This window comes from Rhinopithecus bieti, unplaced genomic scaffold, assembly GCF_001698545.2.
Source record: "Rhinopithecus bieti isolate Rb0 unplaced genomic scaffold, ASM169854v2 scaffold_1037, whole genome shotgun sequence".
Classification (NCBI taxonomy): Eukaryota; Metazoa; Chordata; class Mammalia; order Primates; family Cercopithecidae; genus Rhinopithecus; species Rhinopithecus bieti.
The window spans coordinates 448993-465458 of NW_016803268.1; the positions used below are offsets into that span (position 1 = coordinate 448993).

Below are 16466 nucleotides of genomic sequence, written 5' to 3' on the forward strand. Positions count from 1 at the left end.
GGTGTGTGTGTGTGCAGGGGTGTGTGGATGGGTGGGGGGTGTGTGCAGGGGTGTGTGTGCATGTGCAGGGGTGTGTGCAGGGGTGGGGGTGTGTGTGCAGGGGTGGGGTGTGAGTGCAGGGGTGGCGAGGTGTGTGTGCAGGGGTGTGTGTGCAGGGCTGGGGTATGTGCAGGAGTGGGGTATGTGCAAGGCTTGTGTGCAGGGCTGGTGTGTGTGTGCAGAGGTATGCGTGTGTGCAGGGCTGGTGTGTGTGTGTGCAGAGGTATGCGTGTGTGCAGGGCTGGTGTGTGTGTGCAGAGGTGTGTGTGTGTGCAGAGGTATGCGTGTGTGCAGGGCTGGTGTGTGTGTGCAGAGGTGTGTGTGTGTGCAGAGGTATGCGTGTGTGCAGGGCTGGTGTGTGTGTGTGCAGAGGTATGCGTGTGTGCAGGGCTGGTGTGTGTGTGCAGAGGTGTGTGTGTGTGCAGAGGTATGCGTGTGTGCAGGGCTGGTGTGTGTGTACAGGGGTGTGTGGATGGGTGGGGGGTGTGTGCAGGGGTGTATGCAGGGGTGTGTGCCAGGGTGGGGTGCGTGTGTGCAGGGGTGTGTGTGTGCAGGGGTGTGTGTGCAGGGTGGGGTGTGTGCAAGGCTTGTGTGTGTGCAGGACTACTGTGTGTGCAGGGGTGTGTGTGCAGGGCTGGTGTGCGTGTGTGCAGGGATGTGTGTGTACAGGGGTGGGGTGTGTGTGTGTGCACCAGTGTGTGGCTGGAGGTGCCTACTGGAGCCTAGACTGTGTCCTGAAAGATGTTCAAGCAGCATCTGTACAAAGCCCTCTTCACAGCTCCTGAGTCCTTCTGGCCTGAACCGAAGACTCAGGCACTCCTGCACCCCAGGTCCAACCAGGAGCCATTTTCACACCCCTCCTGGGCTGGATGCCGACGACACGTACCCCCGGATGTGAAGGGATGTTGCTTTTATTGAGGGCCTACTGTGTGTGTATGTGTCCTGAGCTGTCCCCAGGTATCCTGCCCCCCAGGTGAGCCCAGACACCCACTCAGGAGATGCTGGTCCTTGCATGCGGGCAGTAGGGTTCCTGGCATCTGGAGTCCTGGATGGGCAGGTCTTCCCTGAACTCCAGGAGCCCTAAAGGGGGCTCTGGTCTCCCAGCTTTCACAGGAGACACAGACAGAGGACCAGGGGAGCGAGGGAGGCCAGCAGGAACCCCCACTGGCGATGGAGGTTGGAGGCCCCGGAGGGGTAGCCGTAATACGTCCTGCAGGAGCCGCCCAGCTCGTCCCGCGGGATGGGCTCCTCCTCGGGAGCCTGCGTGGGGTTGCTGGCCTGGGGACAGACACAGGTGGGGCAGCCTGTCTGCTGGCGGTTGGGGGGGCGCGCTCAGGCGGCCACCCCATCCTCACCTGCTCCACAGCCTCGAAGACCCTCAGCAGGTTGTTGGCCAATGCACCCTTGACCTCCGCCTCTGTCCAGTTCCTCCTGAGCAGCTCAGCGATCAGGTCTGGATACTTGGAGACGTCCTCCAGCCCCTCAGGGACCCTGTGTTGAGGCCAGGAGAACCTGGGCCCCCACACTAGGACACACGTCCCTCCTCCAGCTGCCTCATCCCTCTGACGGGGTCATGAACCTCCCGGCTCATCCACAGGACAGAGCTCTCACCCCCTTACCTTGAAACACCGTCAAAGTCCCCACCAAAGCCCACAGCTCTGGCTCCTGCCACCTCCTTGATGTGATCCAGATGGTCTGTCCAGGGAGCAACAGGTATGGGTCCTGAGTGAGGCCCTCCCGCTTCAGTCCCCTTGACCACTCACACCCCACCTACCGGCCACTTGGGACAGGTTGGCCTTGTTGGTGCAGGAAATGTAATTGTTGTAGAAATTCACCATCACCAGGCTGTCTGTCTGTTTCTGCACAGGAAGACAGGGTGGAGCTGAGAGCCAGGAGGGCCTGCCCGGGGAGGTGGGGTGGGGGTGGCTCTCTTGGCCCTCACCACCAGCCTCAGGACGTCGTCAGGCACGTTGCGCCGGCTTGCACACACGCTGTAGGCCGAGGAGTGGCTGAAGATGACTGGGGCTCTGGACAGCTGCAGGGTGGCCTTCATGGTGGCCACAGACACGTGAGCCAAGTCGATGAGGACTCCAAGACGGTTCAGCTCCTTCACCACACGCTGGGAAGACAGGGCTCCGTCCACCCTCACAGACCCCAGGGTTGGGGCTGAGGAGGTGGACAGGCTGGACCAGGTGTGAGTCATCATCCTTCATGGCTGGAAGTCTGGGGCCACTCAGGGCTCAGCACCCACCCTGGGGGGATGGCTGCCAGCTCCATTCTTTTTTTTTTTGAGATGGAGTCTTGCTCTGTCGCCCAGGCTGGAGTGCAGTGGCCGGATCTCAGCTCACTGCAAGCTCCGCCTCCCGGGTTCCCGCCATTCTCCTGCCTCAGCCTCCCGAGTAGCTGGGACTACAGGAGCCGCCACCTCGCCCAGCTAGTTTTTTGTATTTTTTAGTAGAGACGGGGTTTCACCATGTTAGCCAGGATGGTCTCGATCTCCTGACCTTGTGATCCGCCCGTCTCGGCCTCCCAAAGTGCTGGGATTACAGGCTTGAGCCACCGCGCCCGGCCTTGCCAGCTCCATTCTACAAATGAGGACACTGAGGTCCCACGTGGGGAGATTCATTGCTCCGGTCACCCTCCAGGGCCTCTGCCTTCTCCTCGGGGGTGACCAGCCCCTCCCACCCCACTCACCTGCCCAAAGGGTGACAGGCCTTGGCTCTGGGGCTTGCTGTCTCCCGTGTCCACCAGCCAGTTGTCAGCCCTGCGGGAATAAAAGACAGGTGCCCAAGGGGTGAGCGGTGGTCTCGGCCTCCCATCAGCCCAGCAGGCGAGGTCCGGCCTGGGACTCATAGGCAGAGGGGATGGGCTCAGGAGGGTGGCAGGGAGTGTCTGCCCCTCCCTCCTGACCACAGCCCGAGGGCCTCCCATGGGGAGTCACACACCAGGGCGTGTTGCAGTTGTGGGTGAGGGTCAGGTACCGCATGCCCAGCTGATAGAGCGCCCGCAGGACGCCCAGACTGCTGTCAATGGAGTGGCCGCCCTCCACACCGATCAGGCTGGCCACCTTCCCTTCCCGGAAGGCCTGCCGGATGCCTGCAGGGAGAGTCGGGGTGCAGGGGAGTGGGCACCTGGCGTCTGGAGGGGAGGTGTCCTGATCAGTACCTGCTGCTCAGGATGAGGGCTGGGTGGGAGGACGCAGGACCTGGAGGGTCCAGGTCAGGACCCCACCTGCACTGCTGGTGACATACAGGAAGGTCTCAGGGTACATCTGGCACATGCGGTGGACCACATCCATCTGCTCCAGCGTCCTCCGCACGGCGTCTTTGTTCTGGGTGTCGCAGGGCGTGTACACGGACCAGAACTGGGGGCCACAGGGGGTACCAGGAGCTGATGCAGCCAGGTCTCAGCCCACCCCCCACATGCCTGTGGGAGTCTGGTTTCCCACCCCCTGGGAAGCCCTCCCTTGGCCTGGGTGTCTGTCTCTACAAGGGCCTGTGGCGCTGAGGGACCCTGGAGGAACAACGCCACAGGGACGGCCACACTGTAGCCAGGCCCAAGGTAGGAGACGGGATGACCCCACGCAGGGTGAATGCAGGGCAGGGTGGGCGGTACCTGACCTCCCACGAAGCCAGCCCTCAGCTTGGGGATGTTGGTGTGTGTGTCGGCCAAGGTGGTCAGGTTGGCCCTTGCGTCCTGCAGCCGGTTGTTGAACATACCCAGCAGCTGCCAGGGCAGGTCGTTGTGCCTGGAGTCGCCGGGGGGAGGCCAGGCAGTCAGAGAGGCCACTGGGACCTGGGGGCTTGCAAGCTCCTGAACTCCGGGCTGTGCTCCCCACTTCCTGCTCCTCATGGCAGGTGCTGGACTGAAGTCCAGGCCGCAGGGGTGACGGATCACTGGCCACCTGAACACACCTGTGCAAGGGCTGCACTTCCCACCTGTGTCCACCCCCAGGGCAGGGAGCCCCGAGCCAGGAGCTCAGGGAGCTGGGTAGCCCATCCCTTCCAGGGCCTTTCTCTGTGGAGGAGGCTGGGGGGAGGACACATTGTCTGAGGGTACACAACCAGTCAAATGACGTCAATGGACAGCATTGGAGACATGGGCAAAGGGGCAAGGGCCTGGGGGTGATACTGTTTCTGAGAGTTTTCAGTTTAAAAATCCAATTGTCTCTTGGGGAATACGGTGGGTGGCTGGATAACTGGAATGGCCTGTCCTTGGGGGGCCTGGCACTCCCATCCTTCTGGGGAGCGTCAGGTACAGGCTTTGGGGGCCACCTAGGCCTCTCTACTGCCTCTGTCTCCAGGGAAGAGCCCTGCACCCAAACTCCAATCAGATCCTTCTAAACTTCCAAAGGACTGAGGCTCTCCAAGGTTTTCCCAGGAGCTGGCGGTGAGGGTGGGAGCTCTCGTAAGGAGAAGGAAGGGGAACACAGAGGAAGGGGGAGCTGGTGCTGTCAGAGCTGGTGACCGAGGGAGGGTCTCAGAGGGACCGAATCCAGCTGCCCAGCAGCGCCTGACAGAGACCAGGAGCAAAGGGAATCCACTCTCATTAGAAACGCAATTCTCAGGCCGGGCGCGGTGGCTCATGCCTGTAATCCCAGCACTTTGGGAGGCTGAGGCGGGTGGATCATTAGATCAGGAGATCGAGACCATTCTGGCTAACACGGTGAAACCCTGTCTCTACTAAAAATACAAAAAAATGGCCGGGTGCAGTAGCTCAAGCCTGTAATCCCAGCACTTTGGGAGGCCGAGATGGGCGGATCACGAGGTCAGGAGATCGAGACCATCCTGGCTAACATGGTGAAACCCCGTCTCTACTAAAAAAAAAAATACAAAACACTAGCTGGGCGAGGTGGCGGGCGCCTGTAGTCCCAGCTACTCGGGAGGCTGAGGCAGGAGAATGGCGTGAACCCCAGAGGCGGAGTTTGCAGTGAGCCGAGATGGCGCCACGGCACTCCAATCTGGGTGACAGAGCGAGACTCCATCTCAAAAAAAAAAAAAGAAAAAAAGAAAAAAAGAATGACATGTCAGGCCCAGGGTAGGCTCTCGGTTATGATCTGTGTTTCAACCAGCAGATCTGACTCCTGGGATCGACCAGGCCCCACTGCAGCCCCAGACAGCCCTCGTCCCTGATCCCGTGACCTGGAGGCTGCAAGGACGTTGGGAAGGGGCTGGAGCCTGACCCCCAACCCTGGGCAATGCTTGGGGTTCCCCTTTCCCGTCACTGGGTCTGGGGCCTCAGACTCCTTCCTGTGATGTGGGCTGCGCCCCTGTCTCAGGGCGACACCCTTGGAGGGTGTGTGCTGGGATGGGGCCACAGGGGCCCCTCCGTATCCAGTTTCCAGACCCGCCCCTCTGTGCCTCAGTTTCCCCATCTGGAATATGAAGGTGTCTTGGTGCCTTCCTTGCAGGGCAGCTGGGAGAGGCAGAGGACTAACAGTGTTCATCGTTTCCAGCCGTGGGCCCTGCTCTCGGCCACCCAGCCGAAATCTACAGGCCCACACGAGCTTTTCCAAGGCAAATGCACCACGGAGCTCCTCGAGGAAACGAGGGGAGGGCTCTGCCCTTCCTGGGTTCCAGTCGCTCCTGACCTCCCCTGGGCTGGTGCCCCCAAGCTCATCATGGCACACTTTCTGGCCCTGCCCCTGGGCAGATGGGCGGGCACAGGCCTGATGCTGGTGTGAGTGTCTCCCAAAACTCCTGCAACAGCGAGGTTGTCTCTGGCCACAGTGAGTCCACATGACAGCCTGCACTGGCACGCGCCTCTCCCCAGCCCTCAGCACAGAGCGGGTGCTCAGGACGCATTTGCTGAGGGCAGTGGGAATGAGCTCCAGCCAGGGACCCTGCCCAGGCAGCAGCCTCATTGCTAGGGTGCAGCCCTACGCTGGGCACTGTCCTGGGTGGGGCTAGGCAGGGTTCCCAGGAGACTTTACTCCTTGGCCTGAGGACACAGGCGGCCCATCTCAGACATTAGCCTGGGATGGGTAGGAATTCCCAGCAGCCGCCCTTGGAGGGAGAGGCTGCAACGGGGCAGCTGTCTGCTCTCCCCTCCCTCCTCCTCCTGCAGCCCCTCCTCTTTTTTTTTTTTTTTTTTTTTTTTTTGAGACAGAGTCTCACTCTGTTGCCCAGGCTGGAGGGCAGGGGTGCAGTCACAGCTCACTGCAGCCCCCAACCTTCTGGGCTCAAGTGATCCTCCCACCTTAGTCTCCCAAAGTGCTGGGACCACAGGTGTGGGTCGCCGTGCCTGGCCAGCCCTCTCCACTCCTACTGGAGAAAACGATGGGAAGGTGGGGCCTCTGGTTTCTCAGTGGGACACGGGCCCTGCCTGCCTCATGGCCAGGTCAAACTGCAGCTAATCAGACCCACCCTCCTTATCTGGGCAGCTGGGGCAGTGCCCTTAGCTGGGATATGGAAACTGGCATCCTGCTCCAAGGAGTGCTGGAAAGTGCTGGAATTGCAGGAAGCACACACTCAGGCAGCTGTTTGTAGGGGAGACTGCTGGCTGCCCCCAGGACCCATTCTCCTCTTTTACTTTGTAACTTTAAAACCCCCCATTTTTAGCGGGCACACAGCCGTCTGGATTGAAGTTACTTCCTGCCCCTGTGTCGCTGGCCATGGCCCAGGGATGAAGGTGGGTCCTGTAACAGCTTCTAACAACTGACCCCTGGCCGGGCGTGGTGGCTCGTGCCTGGAATCCCAGCACTTTGGGAGGCCGAGACGGGTGGATCATTTGAGGTCAGGAGTTCGAGACCAGCCTGGCCAACATGGTGAAACCCCGCCTCCACTAAAAATACCAAAAAAATTAGCGGGGCATGTTGGTGGGCGCCTGTAATCCCAGCTACTCAGGAGGCTGCAGCAGGAGAATCACTTCAACCTGGGAGGTGGAGGTTGTAGTGAGCCCAGATCATACCATTGCACTCCAGCCTGGATGACAGGCGACAGAGACTCTATCTCAAAACAAAAACCTGACCCTGACAGTCACCTGCTGCTTGTCCTTTTTCCCTTCTTTATCTCTCCTTCCTCCCTGCTGGCCGGCGTACAGATGTGAGGGCTGGAGCTGGCGTGACCATTTTAAACCATGAGGATGCGTGGGACCACCCTCGGCTCCCTTTCTGGAGCTGCCTCTGCTCCCTTAAGTTTTTTTAATTTGAGACGGAGTCTCGCTCTGTTGTCCAGGCTGGAGTGCAGTGGCCCGATCTCGGCTCACTGCAGCCTCCGCCTCCCGAGTTCAAGTGATTCTCCTGCGTCAGCCTCCTGAGTAGCTGGGACTACAGGCGACCACCACCACACCTGGCTAATTTTTTGTATTTTTAGTAGAGAGGGGGTTTTGCCATGTTGGCCAGGATGGTCTTGAGCTCCTGACCTCAGGTGATCCGCCCGCCTTGGCCTCCCAAAGTGCTGGGATCACAGGCGTGAACTGCCCAGCCTGGCCTGTTTCCTGAAGTTCTTACACAACAAGACATCAGGTTTCCCTACTTTGTTCACAGAGTTTTTCCCCAGCAAAGCCCAGAGGCATCTTCCAGGAGGAGACACTGTGCCAGACACAGGGCAAACTCTCAGTGACCCTCCCCCGCCAACGCAGAGCCAGTGTGGACCCTGATCTGGAGCCTGGAAGCAGGAGGCCTCCATGGAGACCCAGTGTTGGGGCACTGGGCCAGGAAGGGGTGGGGAGGAGGGTCAGATTCCTGGGCAGTGGGAATCTCCACCCTGCGGAGACCAGGAGAGAAGCAGGTGACCCCGCACCCCAGCGAGGTCGGGGTGGGGCCAGGCGGGCACTCAGGGCAGCACAGACAGGGGCCGAGCCGCACGGGCCTCCCCCCAGGAGAAGGCAGGCCAGGGGGAGTGGGAAGACAGCCAAAAAGATGCTGGCTCTGAGAGAGCCTGTAGGGCACCACCCACACCTGCAGCTTTCGGGAGAAGATGAGGCACAGGGAGAGACGGGGTGCAGGGCCTCAGCGTCTCCAGGCACAGAGCTCACTCTGAGCTTCGGGGCCAGGGAGCTGGGGCCTTGCCTCCCTCCTGCTCTGACCCTGCAGACCTTCATCTGTTGAAGTCTTGGGGGCCCTGAGAGACCCCACAAAGAAGCAGGGGTCAGGAAAGGGCAAGGGCCCCATCACAGAAACTGAGCCCCAAGCCAAGGGCACACCCCCAGCTCCCCAGCCCGGCTCCCCAGCCCGGCTCCCCAGCCCCGGCTCCCCAGCCCGGCTCCCCCAGCCCCAGTTCCCAGTCCTGGTTCCCTAAGCACCTGGCTTAGGTGGGCACTCACCCATCAATGACAGGGGAGTCCCTCATGATCCTCTCTGCCTCGTCCCGGAAGAAGTCTGCAGTGCAGACGGCCACAAGGGGCCAGAGCCACCATCTGGTCCACATGGCGGGGTCCCCGGGGACCTGCGTGCGCTGCTGCCCTGGTGCCTCTGTGCTGGCCTGGCCGGCCTGTGCAGGAGGACGAGTTTCAGGCTGTGAGGAGTCACTCTGCCTGCCAGAAGAGGCACCAGAGGCATTGGGTGGAAGTGATGACAGCTGGCTGTTGTCCTGTTTATAGCTTCTCATGTTCAATAAGTAACCAGCACATTCCCTGCCAGGGTGGGTGGGATGGAAGGCCGGACACCCAGTGACTGGGCGTTGCTGTCTGGGCTAGGCGGAGGCATAGTAAGAAGCTGGGATCCCAGACCCAGGGTGGGGCTAGAGCCTGGATGGAAGGACAGCAGGCTGCGAGCAGGCCCAGCACAGGATGAGTGGTGAGTGGCTGTCAGCCCTTGCTGTGCTGCTGCTGTTATTAATTGCTACCACCTCCCTCAGGACCCGGGGCCTAGATCTGCAAGCAAGAAAACAGTCATTCAAATAGTGCATTCTCATGAAGCACCTCTTTCCGCATACAAATCATCTCACGTGGCTTGCCATAGGGAAAACATCTGGGCGTTTCAGAAGCTGCTGCACAGCCCAGGTGTGTCCCTGATGCCTGCTCTAACGCTGAGGGGTCTGCACCCCTGCCCTGCAGCCCTCCAGCGCCACAGGGACCCACACTGCAGCTACAGATTTCAGGCCAAGCAGCTGGACATGTCCTTGGAACCGGGGCCTTTCTAGGCCTCGGCAGAGCACACTGAAGTTGTCCGAGGGCTCCCGGAAACACAGTTCCCAGGTGGTGCCCTGTCCGAAGAGTCTCAGTCCCAGGGCTAGGCGGTGTCTGGGGTTCTGGGGGACAGTGGGCTGAGCACTGGGGCTAAACTAGGCCTGCTGGGAGGAGCAGGAGGGAACACTGGTCAGAGGCTTCGCGGTGCAGAGACCGGCAGGGAGGAGGATCGCCCCAGCTGGAGCGCGGTGGCTCCGTCTCAGCTCACTGCAACCTGCACCTCCTGGGCCCAAGCAGTCCTCCTGCCTGAGCCTCCTGAGTACCTGGGACCAGAGGCGTGCACCACCACGCCCAGCTAATTTTTGTATTTTTTGTAGAGACAGGGTCTTCCCCATGTTTCCCAGGCTGGTCTCCAACTCCTGGCCTCAAGCAATCTGCCTGCTTTGGTCTCTCAAACTGCTGGGATTATAGGCATGAGCCACCATGCCCAGGTCATGATAAATAGTATTTTCATTCAATATTTTTAAAACATCAGAATTCATGTAAAACAAAAATCCATAACGAACAAAGTACAAAACTTTAAAATAGCTGGGCATGGTGGTTCCTGCCTGTAATCCCAGCACTTTGGGGGGCCGAGGCGGGAGGATCACGAGGTCAGGAGATCGAGACCATCCTGGCTAACACGGTGAAACGCCGTCTCTACTAAAAATACAAAAAAATTAGCCGGGTGTGGTGGCAGGCGCCTGTAGTCCCAGCTACTTGGGAGGCTGAGACAGGAGAATTGCTTGAACCAGGAGGTGGAGGTTGCAGTGAACCGAGACCGTGCCACTGCGCTCCAGCCTGGGCCACTGAGCGAGACTCCGTCTTAAAAAACAGCATCAACAACAACAACAACAAACAGATCTTGTGAGAACTTGCTCACTACCACGAGAACGTGGGGGGAACGGCCCCCACCTCCAGCTGGTCTCTCCCTTGACACGTGGGGATTATAATCTGAGATGAGATTTGGGTGGGGCACGGAGCCAAACCGTATGATAATGCAGCTTCACCATTCAGGGCCCAGTGCAACATGGAAATGCAGCTTCCTTATTCAGACATCATCAGAATCTCAGGGCCTCACAGCAGGGGTGGGGAGTGGGGTAGAAGCAGGTGCATGTCTTCCGAGCACCAGACCGGGGTCAAAAGCCCTGCGTGGGCTGCATTTTGTACCATTTCTGAGGCTCAAAGCCACTGACTTAACAAGAGGGTGTCCTAGGGGCTGGGCCTGGTAGGCTGTGGGTTCCCATCTCACGACCACCGTCCAAGGGCAGCATGGGTGAGCTGGTTAGATGTCTCGGCCTCAGTCTCTTTGTCTGTGGAAGTCACGGAGGTACCTACTTTACGGCAGTCCTGCTGTGAGCACAAAGGCACCAGCCGCTCACAACCAGCCTCAGATCAAGACCTTAACCCTGCCGGAGTTTCCAGTTGCCTTTCTTCTCCTGCCCTCCACTGGGTGCCCTTAGCTTCCATCTTCCAAGCTCTGGACTCTGCAACCTCCCTCCCTGCCCCCAGAGCCTCCCTCGTCCAACCTGCTGCTCCCAGCTTGGAATCTCCGTGCCCACTTAACGTCTGCACGGAAGGTCTTCCACCTTTGTTTGGTGTATAGTCCTGATGGAGTTTGAACGTTTGTCCCAGTCTCACGTGGAAACTGGGTCCCAGTGTTGGGGGGTTTTGGGTCATGGAGACGGGCCCCTCATCAATGGCTTGGTGCAGTCCTGGAGGTAATGAGTGAGTTCGGAAGAGAACTGTTAAAACCAGCCTGGCACCTCCCCCATCACTCTCTGGCTCCCTCTCTGAAGGTGATGACTGTGAACAGGAGAATAGGGTCTGGGGGTGGCGAACTTAGGCCAATTCGTGCGGAATCAAGGAAAAACAGCGAGGCCTGGGGCAGGGAACGGGACGCTAATTTGTGCTGACTTCCTAAAAGGGAAGACACCAAGGTCAGGGGGCGAGAGTCCAAGGCCGATGCACGGTGAATCCAGGAAAAACACCGCGGTCTGGGGCAGGGAACCCAGGGCCAACTAACAACCAACTTCCAAAAACTGCACCATAAGGAAAAGCCCCACCGCCCAGTAGCAAAGGATCAAAGGCTGCTCTCCCTACAGCCCCCAACCCCCACCATGTCCCAGATGGAAAGGAAAGTGCTGTGGACTGGCTATGGGCCATCCTTTCATCCGCAGGCACCAGTTTACCGCAGCCTTTGATTAGCCATGGACCAAATCTTTCATCCAGATAAGGGGGATAGGAATCATGAAAGGTGAACTTAAGACCCAGAAAACTGGCCGGGCGTGGTGGCTCACACCTGTCATCCCAGCACTTTGGGAGGGTGGGGTGGGCAGATCACCTGAGGCCGGGAGTTTAAGACCAGCCTGGCCAACATGGAGAAACCCCGTCTCTACTAAAAACACAAAAATTAGCCAGGTGTGGTGGCAGGTGCCTGTCATCCCAGCTACTTGGGAGGCTGAGGCTGGAGAACCTCTTGAACCTGGGAGGCGGAGGTTGCAGTGAGCCGAGATGGCGCCAGTGGACTGCAGCCCAGGCGACAGGCAACAGTGCGAGACTTCTTCTCAAACAAACAAACAAACAAACAAAAAACCAGAAAACTTTGTAACAGCGCCCACTCCCATCCTACTCCCGAGCTTTCTCACTTTAATAAATCCCTGCTTTCGCTGCTTCCTTCCTGTGTTTTGCTCGTTACTTTGTATGTTTTGTCTACTACTTCTTTGTTCAAGCACCAAGGACATGGACAATTACACTCCAGGCCATCCTTCCTGTGACACCTGCTCCCTCCCCTTCTGCCAGTGATGGGAGGCTCCCTGGGGTCCTCACCAGAGGCAGATGCCTCCCGCTTCCGGTACAGCCTCCACAACCATGAGCCAAACCCACCCCTTTTCTTTATAGATTACCCAGCCTCGGGGATTCCTCTGGAGCAGTGCAAAGCAGACTAAGCCCTGTTCCATTCGTGGGCCCTGCAACCATCCCCTCACAGCGGGTCTGCGGGAATTCACTCCCCAGTCCTCCCGTCCGTGTCTTGATTCTGCCCTCATCACGGATCAGTAGTTTCGCTGAATGTGCACTTTGGGTGGTAAACCTTTTTCCCTCAGGAGGTGCCCGCGCCACTGTCTGTCTGTGCATGCTTGGTTGATGGGAGCCACATCGCGCCCGGCGCTGTGTGGGCAACCCTTCTTCCCCCGGAATGCCGTGACTTCGTATTTTTCACTCCCTGGAGCTGTCCCTCTGCCTCCAGTCCAGGGAATTTCCAGTCGCCGGTGTTCCTTCTCCCCTCCTTTCTGAGCTCCGTCTGGCGAGGGTTTCGGGCAGGGGTTGGACTGTTTGAGCTTCCTTTTTGCCTCCTGTCCTGGGTTTCCTCATGCTTATTCCGTACACTCCATTTCCTCTGTTTTGTCTCCCAGCACGGTTCTTTAATGTTTTCTTGGGGGTTGTGTGTCTGGGTCTCCGGAGGGCGGTTTCCAAGGTTTGCTGTGTTCTTTCCTGCCCCGCTCCCATCAGGGCAGCAGAGCTGCTTGGAGTCAGCTGCACTCTCTTCTGTGGTTTACTAAATGGAATGCAGGCGCGTCTCCCATTGTTCATCTGGACCTTTTGTTGCGTTTGCAGACTTCCCTCGGCAGCTGGTAATCTTTGTCACCTCGAATTTCATATTTAAAAATAAAGCGACAGCAAGGTGGGCAGTGCCGTACGTGTGAGTGGGCTCTCGACCCCAGGCTTTGTGTGGGCCGAGCTCCAGAGACGCCCGGTTACCAGGAGCCCTTCAAGCCAGAATGCAGGCATGAGCATTTTTTTTTTTTTTTTTTTACGAAATGGGGTCTTGCGATGCTGCCCAGGCTGGACTCCAACTCCCCAAGCCCAAGCGATCCTCCCACCTCAGCCTCCCAAGTAGCTGGGTCCACAGCAGCTACTTTTAAAGTAACTGCCACCGCGCCCAGCAGCGTTTTTTAAAATAGCTACCCCGATTCCCAAAAACATGTTTAGGGAAGGGCCTCCTGACTTTCCTCTGGCTGTAGGGGGTGAGGGGGGTGTGTCTGTCTGGGTGGTCCTCGGGCCAGTTCTTCCAGCTGGGAACAAACCCCGACCTCAGCGTCTTCCTCACTCCCGGCCCATTGTGCCCGTGACGTCTGAGCTGAGCTCCTCTCTGGCTCCCTGGTCTTTCGCTGGAACACCCTGGAATGCTCCCAGTGGGCCCTCCAGTCCGCCTCACAGACACACTCTTCCATTAACTTCCTCATTCCCAGAAATGGGTTGGAATCTTTGCCTACAGCAGAGACCTATTGTCTGACGAGTGTGTTAATTTTTTTTTTTTGAGACGGAGTCTTGCTCTGTCGCCCAGGCTGGAGTGCAGTGGCGCAATCTCAGCTCACTGCAACCTCCACCTCCCGGGTTCAAGCGATTCTCCTGCCTCAGCCTCCCCAGTAGCTGGGACTATAGGCGCCCATCACCACGCCCGACTAATTTTTGTATTTTTAGTAGACACGGGGTTTCACCGTGTTGGCCAGGATGGTCTTGAACCCCTGACCTCATGATCCACCCACCTCGGCCTCCCAAAGTGCCGGGATTCCAGGTGTGAGCCACCGCGCCCGGCCCGAGGGCGTTACTCTTTTCTAATTCCTTTCCTCTCACCTTCGTGGACAGGAGCAGGAGGAAATGCTTGTGCCTTCACTCACATCTTGACACAGAGGGTGCAGCTGGCAGAGTCGCGGTGGGAAAGGCTCAGGGTGTGTTTAATTCTGTTTCTTCCACTAGTTCTGGTTGTGCGTCTTTCATGTCCCTGACTGACCAGGGCCCTTTGTCCTTCCCAGGCCCTCCTGCCTCTCCCCTCCCCTGGCCATAGTGAGGCGTAGGGAGAGAGCCGGGGTTAGCAGTCCTAGGAGACCCCTGGGGGTGGGAGCAGTGCTCTGTGAAGAGTGTGGGCTCCTGCATCAGAGTCCTGGGTCCATCTCCAGAGATGGGTGCACCGAGGCCCCCACCTCGAGGGTCTCCTCACAGGGTGGTGCTGACCTGGCTCTGTCGAGAGGCAGGCGACAGCCTCGCCAGAGTGAAGGCGGCGGGTCAGATGCAGAATGATGTCTGGGTTTCCACCCGGCTCTGTCTCCCAGAACCGCACAGAAGCCCCATCCACAGCCAACACGCAGACGCCTCCACGGCCCTATCGGATGTTACTGCTTCTGCACAAGTAGCCACAGGCAACACGCCCCCCACACACAGATCATCGCAGATGAGAATACCTGGACACATCCCAAGCCCACGTGGTCAGACACATCCACGTACCGAGAACAGACACGCACAGCCTTTCCCACGTGATGAGCAAACACACACGCAGGTACCTGCACCTGTGCACACACACACACACAGGTACCTACACGTATGCACACAGACATACATATGTGCACAGACAAGCCGCACACGTGCACCTGCTCACATGAGCCTCTCCTTGCACGTGCGAGGGACGGGAGCCCACACTCAGCGTGGGGCCCATCTGACCACCCACGGGGTCTGGCACAGGGGCCCCCAAATGAGCCTTGAGGAAGGAACATCTGGGAACCTGCGGCTCCACAGGGAGCCCTGCCCTGTCTCTCTCCTTGGGAGGCCCCAGTGGCTCACAGCAAGTTCAGCAGCCCTGGACTCTCTTCCGGCTCCTGACCAGGCTGATGTCTGCACTGGGGGAGTCCATAGGCCCCTCAAACTGCAGGCCCAGCCGCGAGGCCGGCACCCCACTTCTGCCCCCAACGCCTCCCTCCCAGCGTCCAGCTCACCCTGAGGCTAGTAGCTTCCCCGCATCCCTCCTCGCCTGCCCAGGCCCCCCATGGCTGCCCCCACCACTCTGACCCCCACAGCCCACATCTGCACCCGGGCGTGAGCTCTTCCTCCCAGTGAGTCCCAGGGAAACACCTCTCAAGGACTCCCCAACAGGCTTCCGGCTCCCATGAGGTTGGGGCCCCTCAGCCTGGCCTCCCCACCCTCCCCACCCAACTCTCCAGACAGTCACCCCAGAGGCCACCCTCTCACCCCTGCCTGAAGCTGAGTCCCCCACCCCCAGTTCCATCCTCTGAGACTCTCACCCTTCACTGCCCGTGATGGCACAAGCTGAGACCCCCCCTCCCACCGGTTCCATCCCGAGACCCTCACCCTTCGCAGCCCGTGATGGCGCTCCATGCTATGCGCCTGCTCACTGAGGTTCTCCCTCACTGATGGTGGATTGCAGGCAGTTGGAGAGGAGAGGGGCTTTCCACCCTCATTACAGCCCTGGCCTCAGCCTTGCTCCACGCTCCCCAAAACCACAACCCCTGGCTCCTGGGTCCCCGACACTCACCATGAGTGGGACAGGATGCTGAGTACCTTGGCTCAGCCACCCCAGGCCCAGGGAGACAGACCCGCCTCCTGCCTCCCAGGTCACAAGGCTTGGGGGTTGTTTCTGGTTTTCAAGTTCAGTCCTGCCACCCACAGAGCTCTCCAGCTACAAAACAGCCACCTCCTTAAGAGTAGGGCCTGCACAGGACCCCAGGGAGAGCTGGGCTAAAGCCTCCGTCAGCTGGTTCTTGTTTCCGAAGATATTCATGCCCTCAGTGAGGCCATGAGCATCCGGCCAGCCCAGGGGCTTCTGGGACTCAGTCCCAGGCCAGGCAGGAGAACTTGTGCTTGGTGACCACCCTTTGGGGCCCCCCAGGCAGTAGTGTAGGGTATCACCCTCAGGCCGCAGCAGGCTGGGAAACGGAGAGGAGGGGGCCTGGGAGCTTGGGCCCATCCCAACGAACCCAGAGAGTCACAAGTGGCCTGGGGGGTCCCAGGCCATGCGTTCTCTCCCCACTGGCAGACCCCAGCCACCTCCGATTCCCTTGAGGGAGATTGACCCTGGCCCCGGAGCTGGGACAAACTCTGTCATCAGTTTATTTATCTGTAAGTGCGATGGGTTGATCTCCCTCCGTCCCCAGCCAGGGTCAAGGAGCGGAATGTCCTCTGGCAAAGCCACAGGGGCTTTCGAAATCAGAGGAGGGTCTGCATGTGGACTGCACTGAGCTGGAAACCAGGCTGGCTTTGGAATTCTGAGGCTGCAGTGGGAGGGGGGCATCATCCGTGGGTTCCAGCAGGCGGGGGGAGGCCAGGCCTATCCCTGACCCCACCCGGGGGTTGGAGACCCAGGGCTGCTGCTGGGCCAGTCATAGGGACCCTTGGAGTCTGACGTCTTCAAGCAGCCAGTGGTGGGGAGCAATGGGAGGAAGAGTGGGAGCTGCAGAGAGGGGAAGGGGTGCAGGGGGCTGTAGGGAGGGGAGCAGGGGAGGTGCAGGGGCCCTAGGGAAGGGGGGCAC

General features: G+C 59.2%; 1 protein-coding gene across 3 annotated transcripts in view; it reads right to left on the reverse strand.

Annotated features, from left to right (window-relative positions):
* Window positions 1–909: 909 nt before the first annotated feature.
* Window positions 910–16466, reverse strand: part of DPEP1 (dipeptidase 1) — a 20987-nt gene continuing 5430 nt past the window's right edge. The window contains exons 1-11 of one of the 3 annotated variants that reach the window (XM_017871347.1): window positions 15473–15657; window positions 8305–8514; window positions 3655–3787; window positions 3271–3403; window positions 2985–3135; window positions 2734–2803; window positions 1982–2158; window positions 1814–1898; window positions 1659–1734; window positions 1395–1530; window positions 910–1317 (exon numbers count right to left, since the gene is read on the reverse strand). In XM_017871347.1, coding sequence (XP_017726836.1) covers window positions 1147–1317; window positions 1395–1530; window positions 1659–1734; window positions 1814–1898; window positions 1982–2158; window positions 2734–2803; window positions 2985–3135; window positions 3271–3403; window positions 3655–3787; window positions 8305–8408 — 1236 coding nt within the window. In that variant the 5' untranslated portion in view covers window positions 8409–8514; window positions 15473–15657 and the 3' untranslated portion in view covers window positions 910–1146. Of the gene's footprint in view, window positions 1318–1394; window positions 1531–1658; window positions 1735–1813; window positions 1899–1981; window positions 2159–2733; window positions 2804–2984; window positions 3136–3270; window positions 3404–3654; window positions 3788–8304; window positions 8515–15472; window positions 15658–16466 lie in introns of those variants that run through there. The other 2 variants (XM_017871339.1, XM_017871356.1) reach the window with 2 other exon arrangements.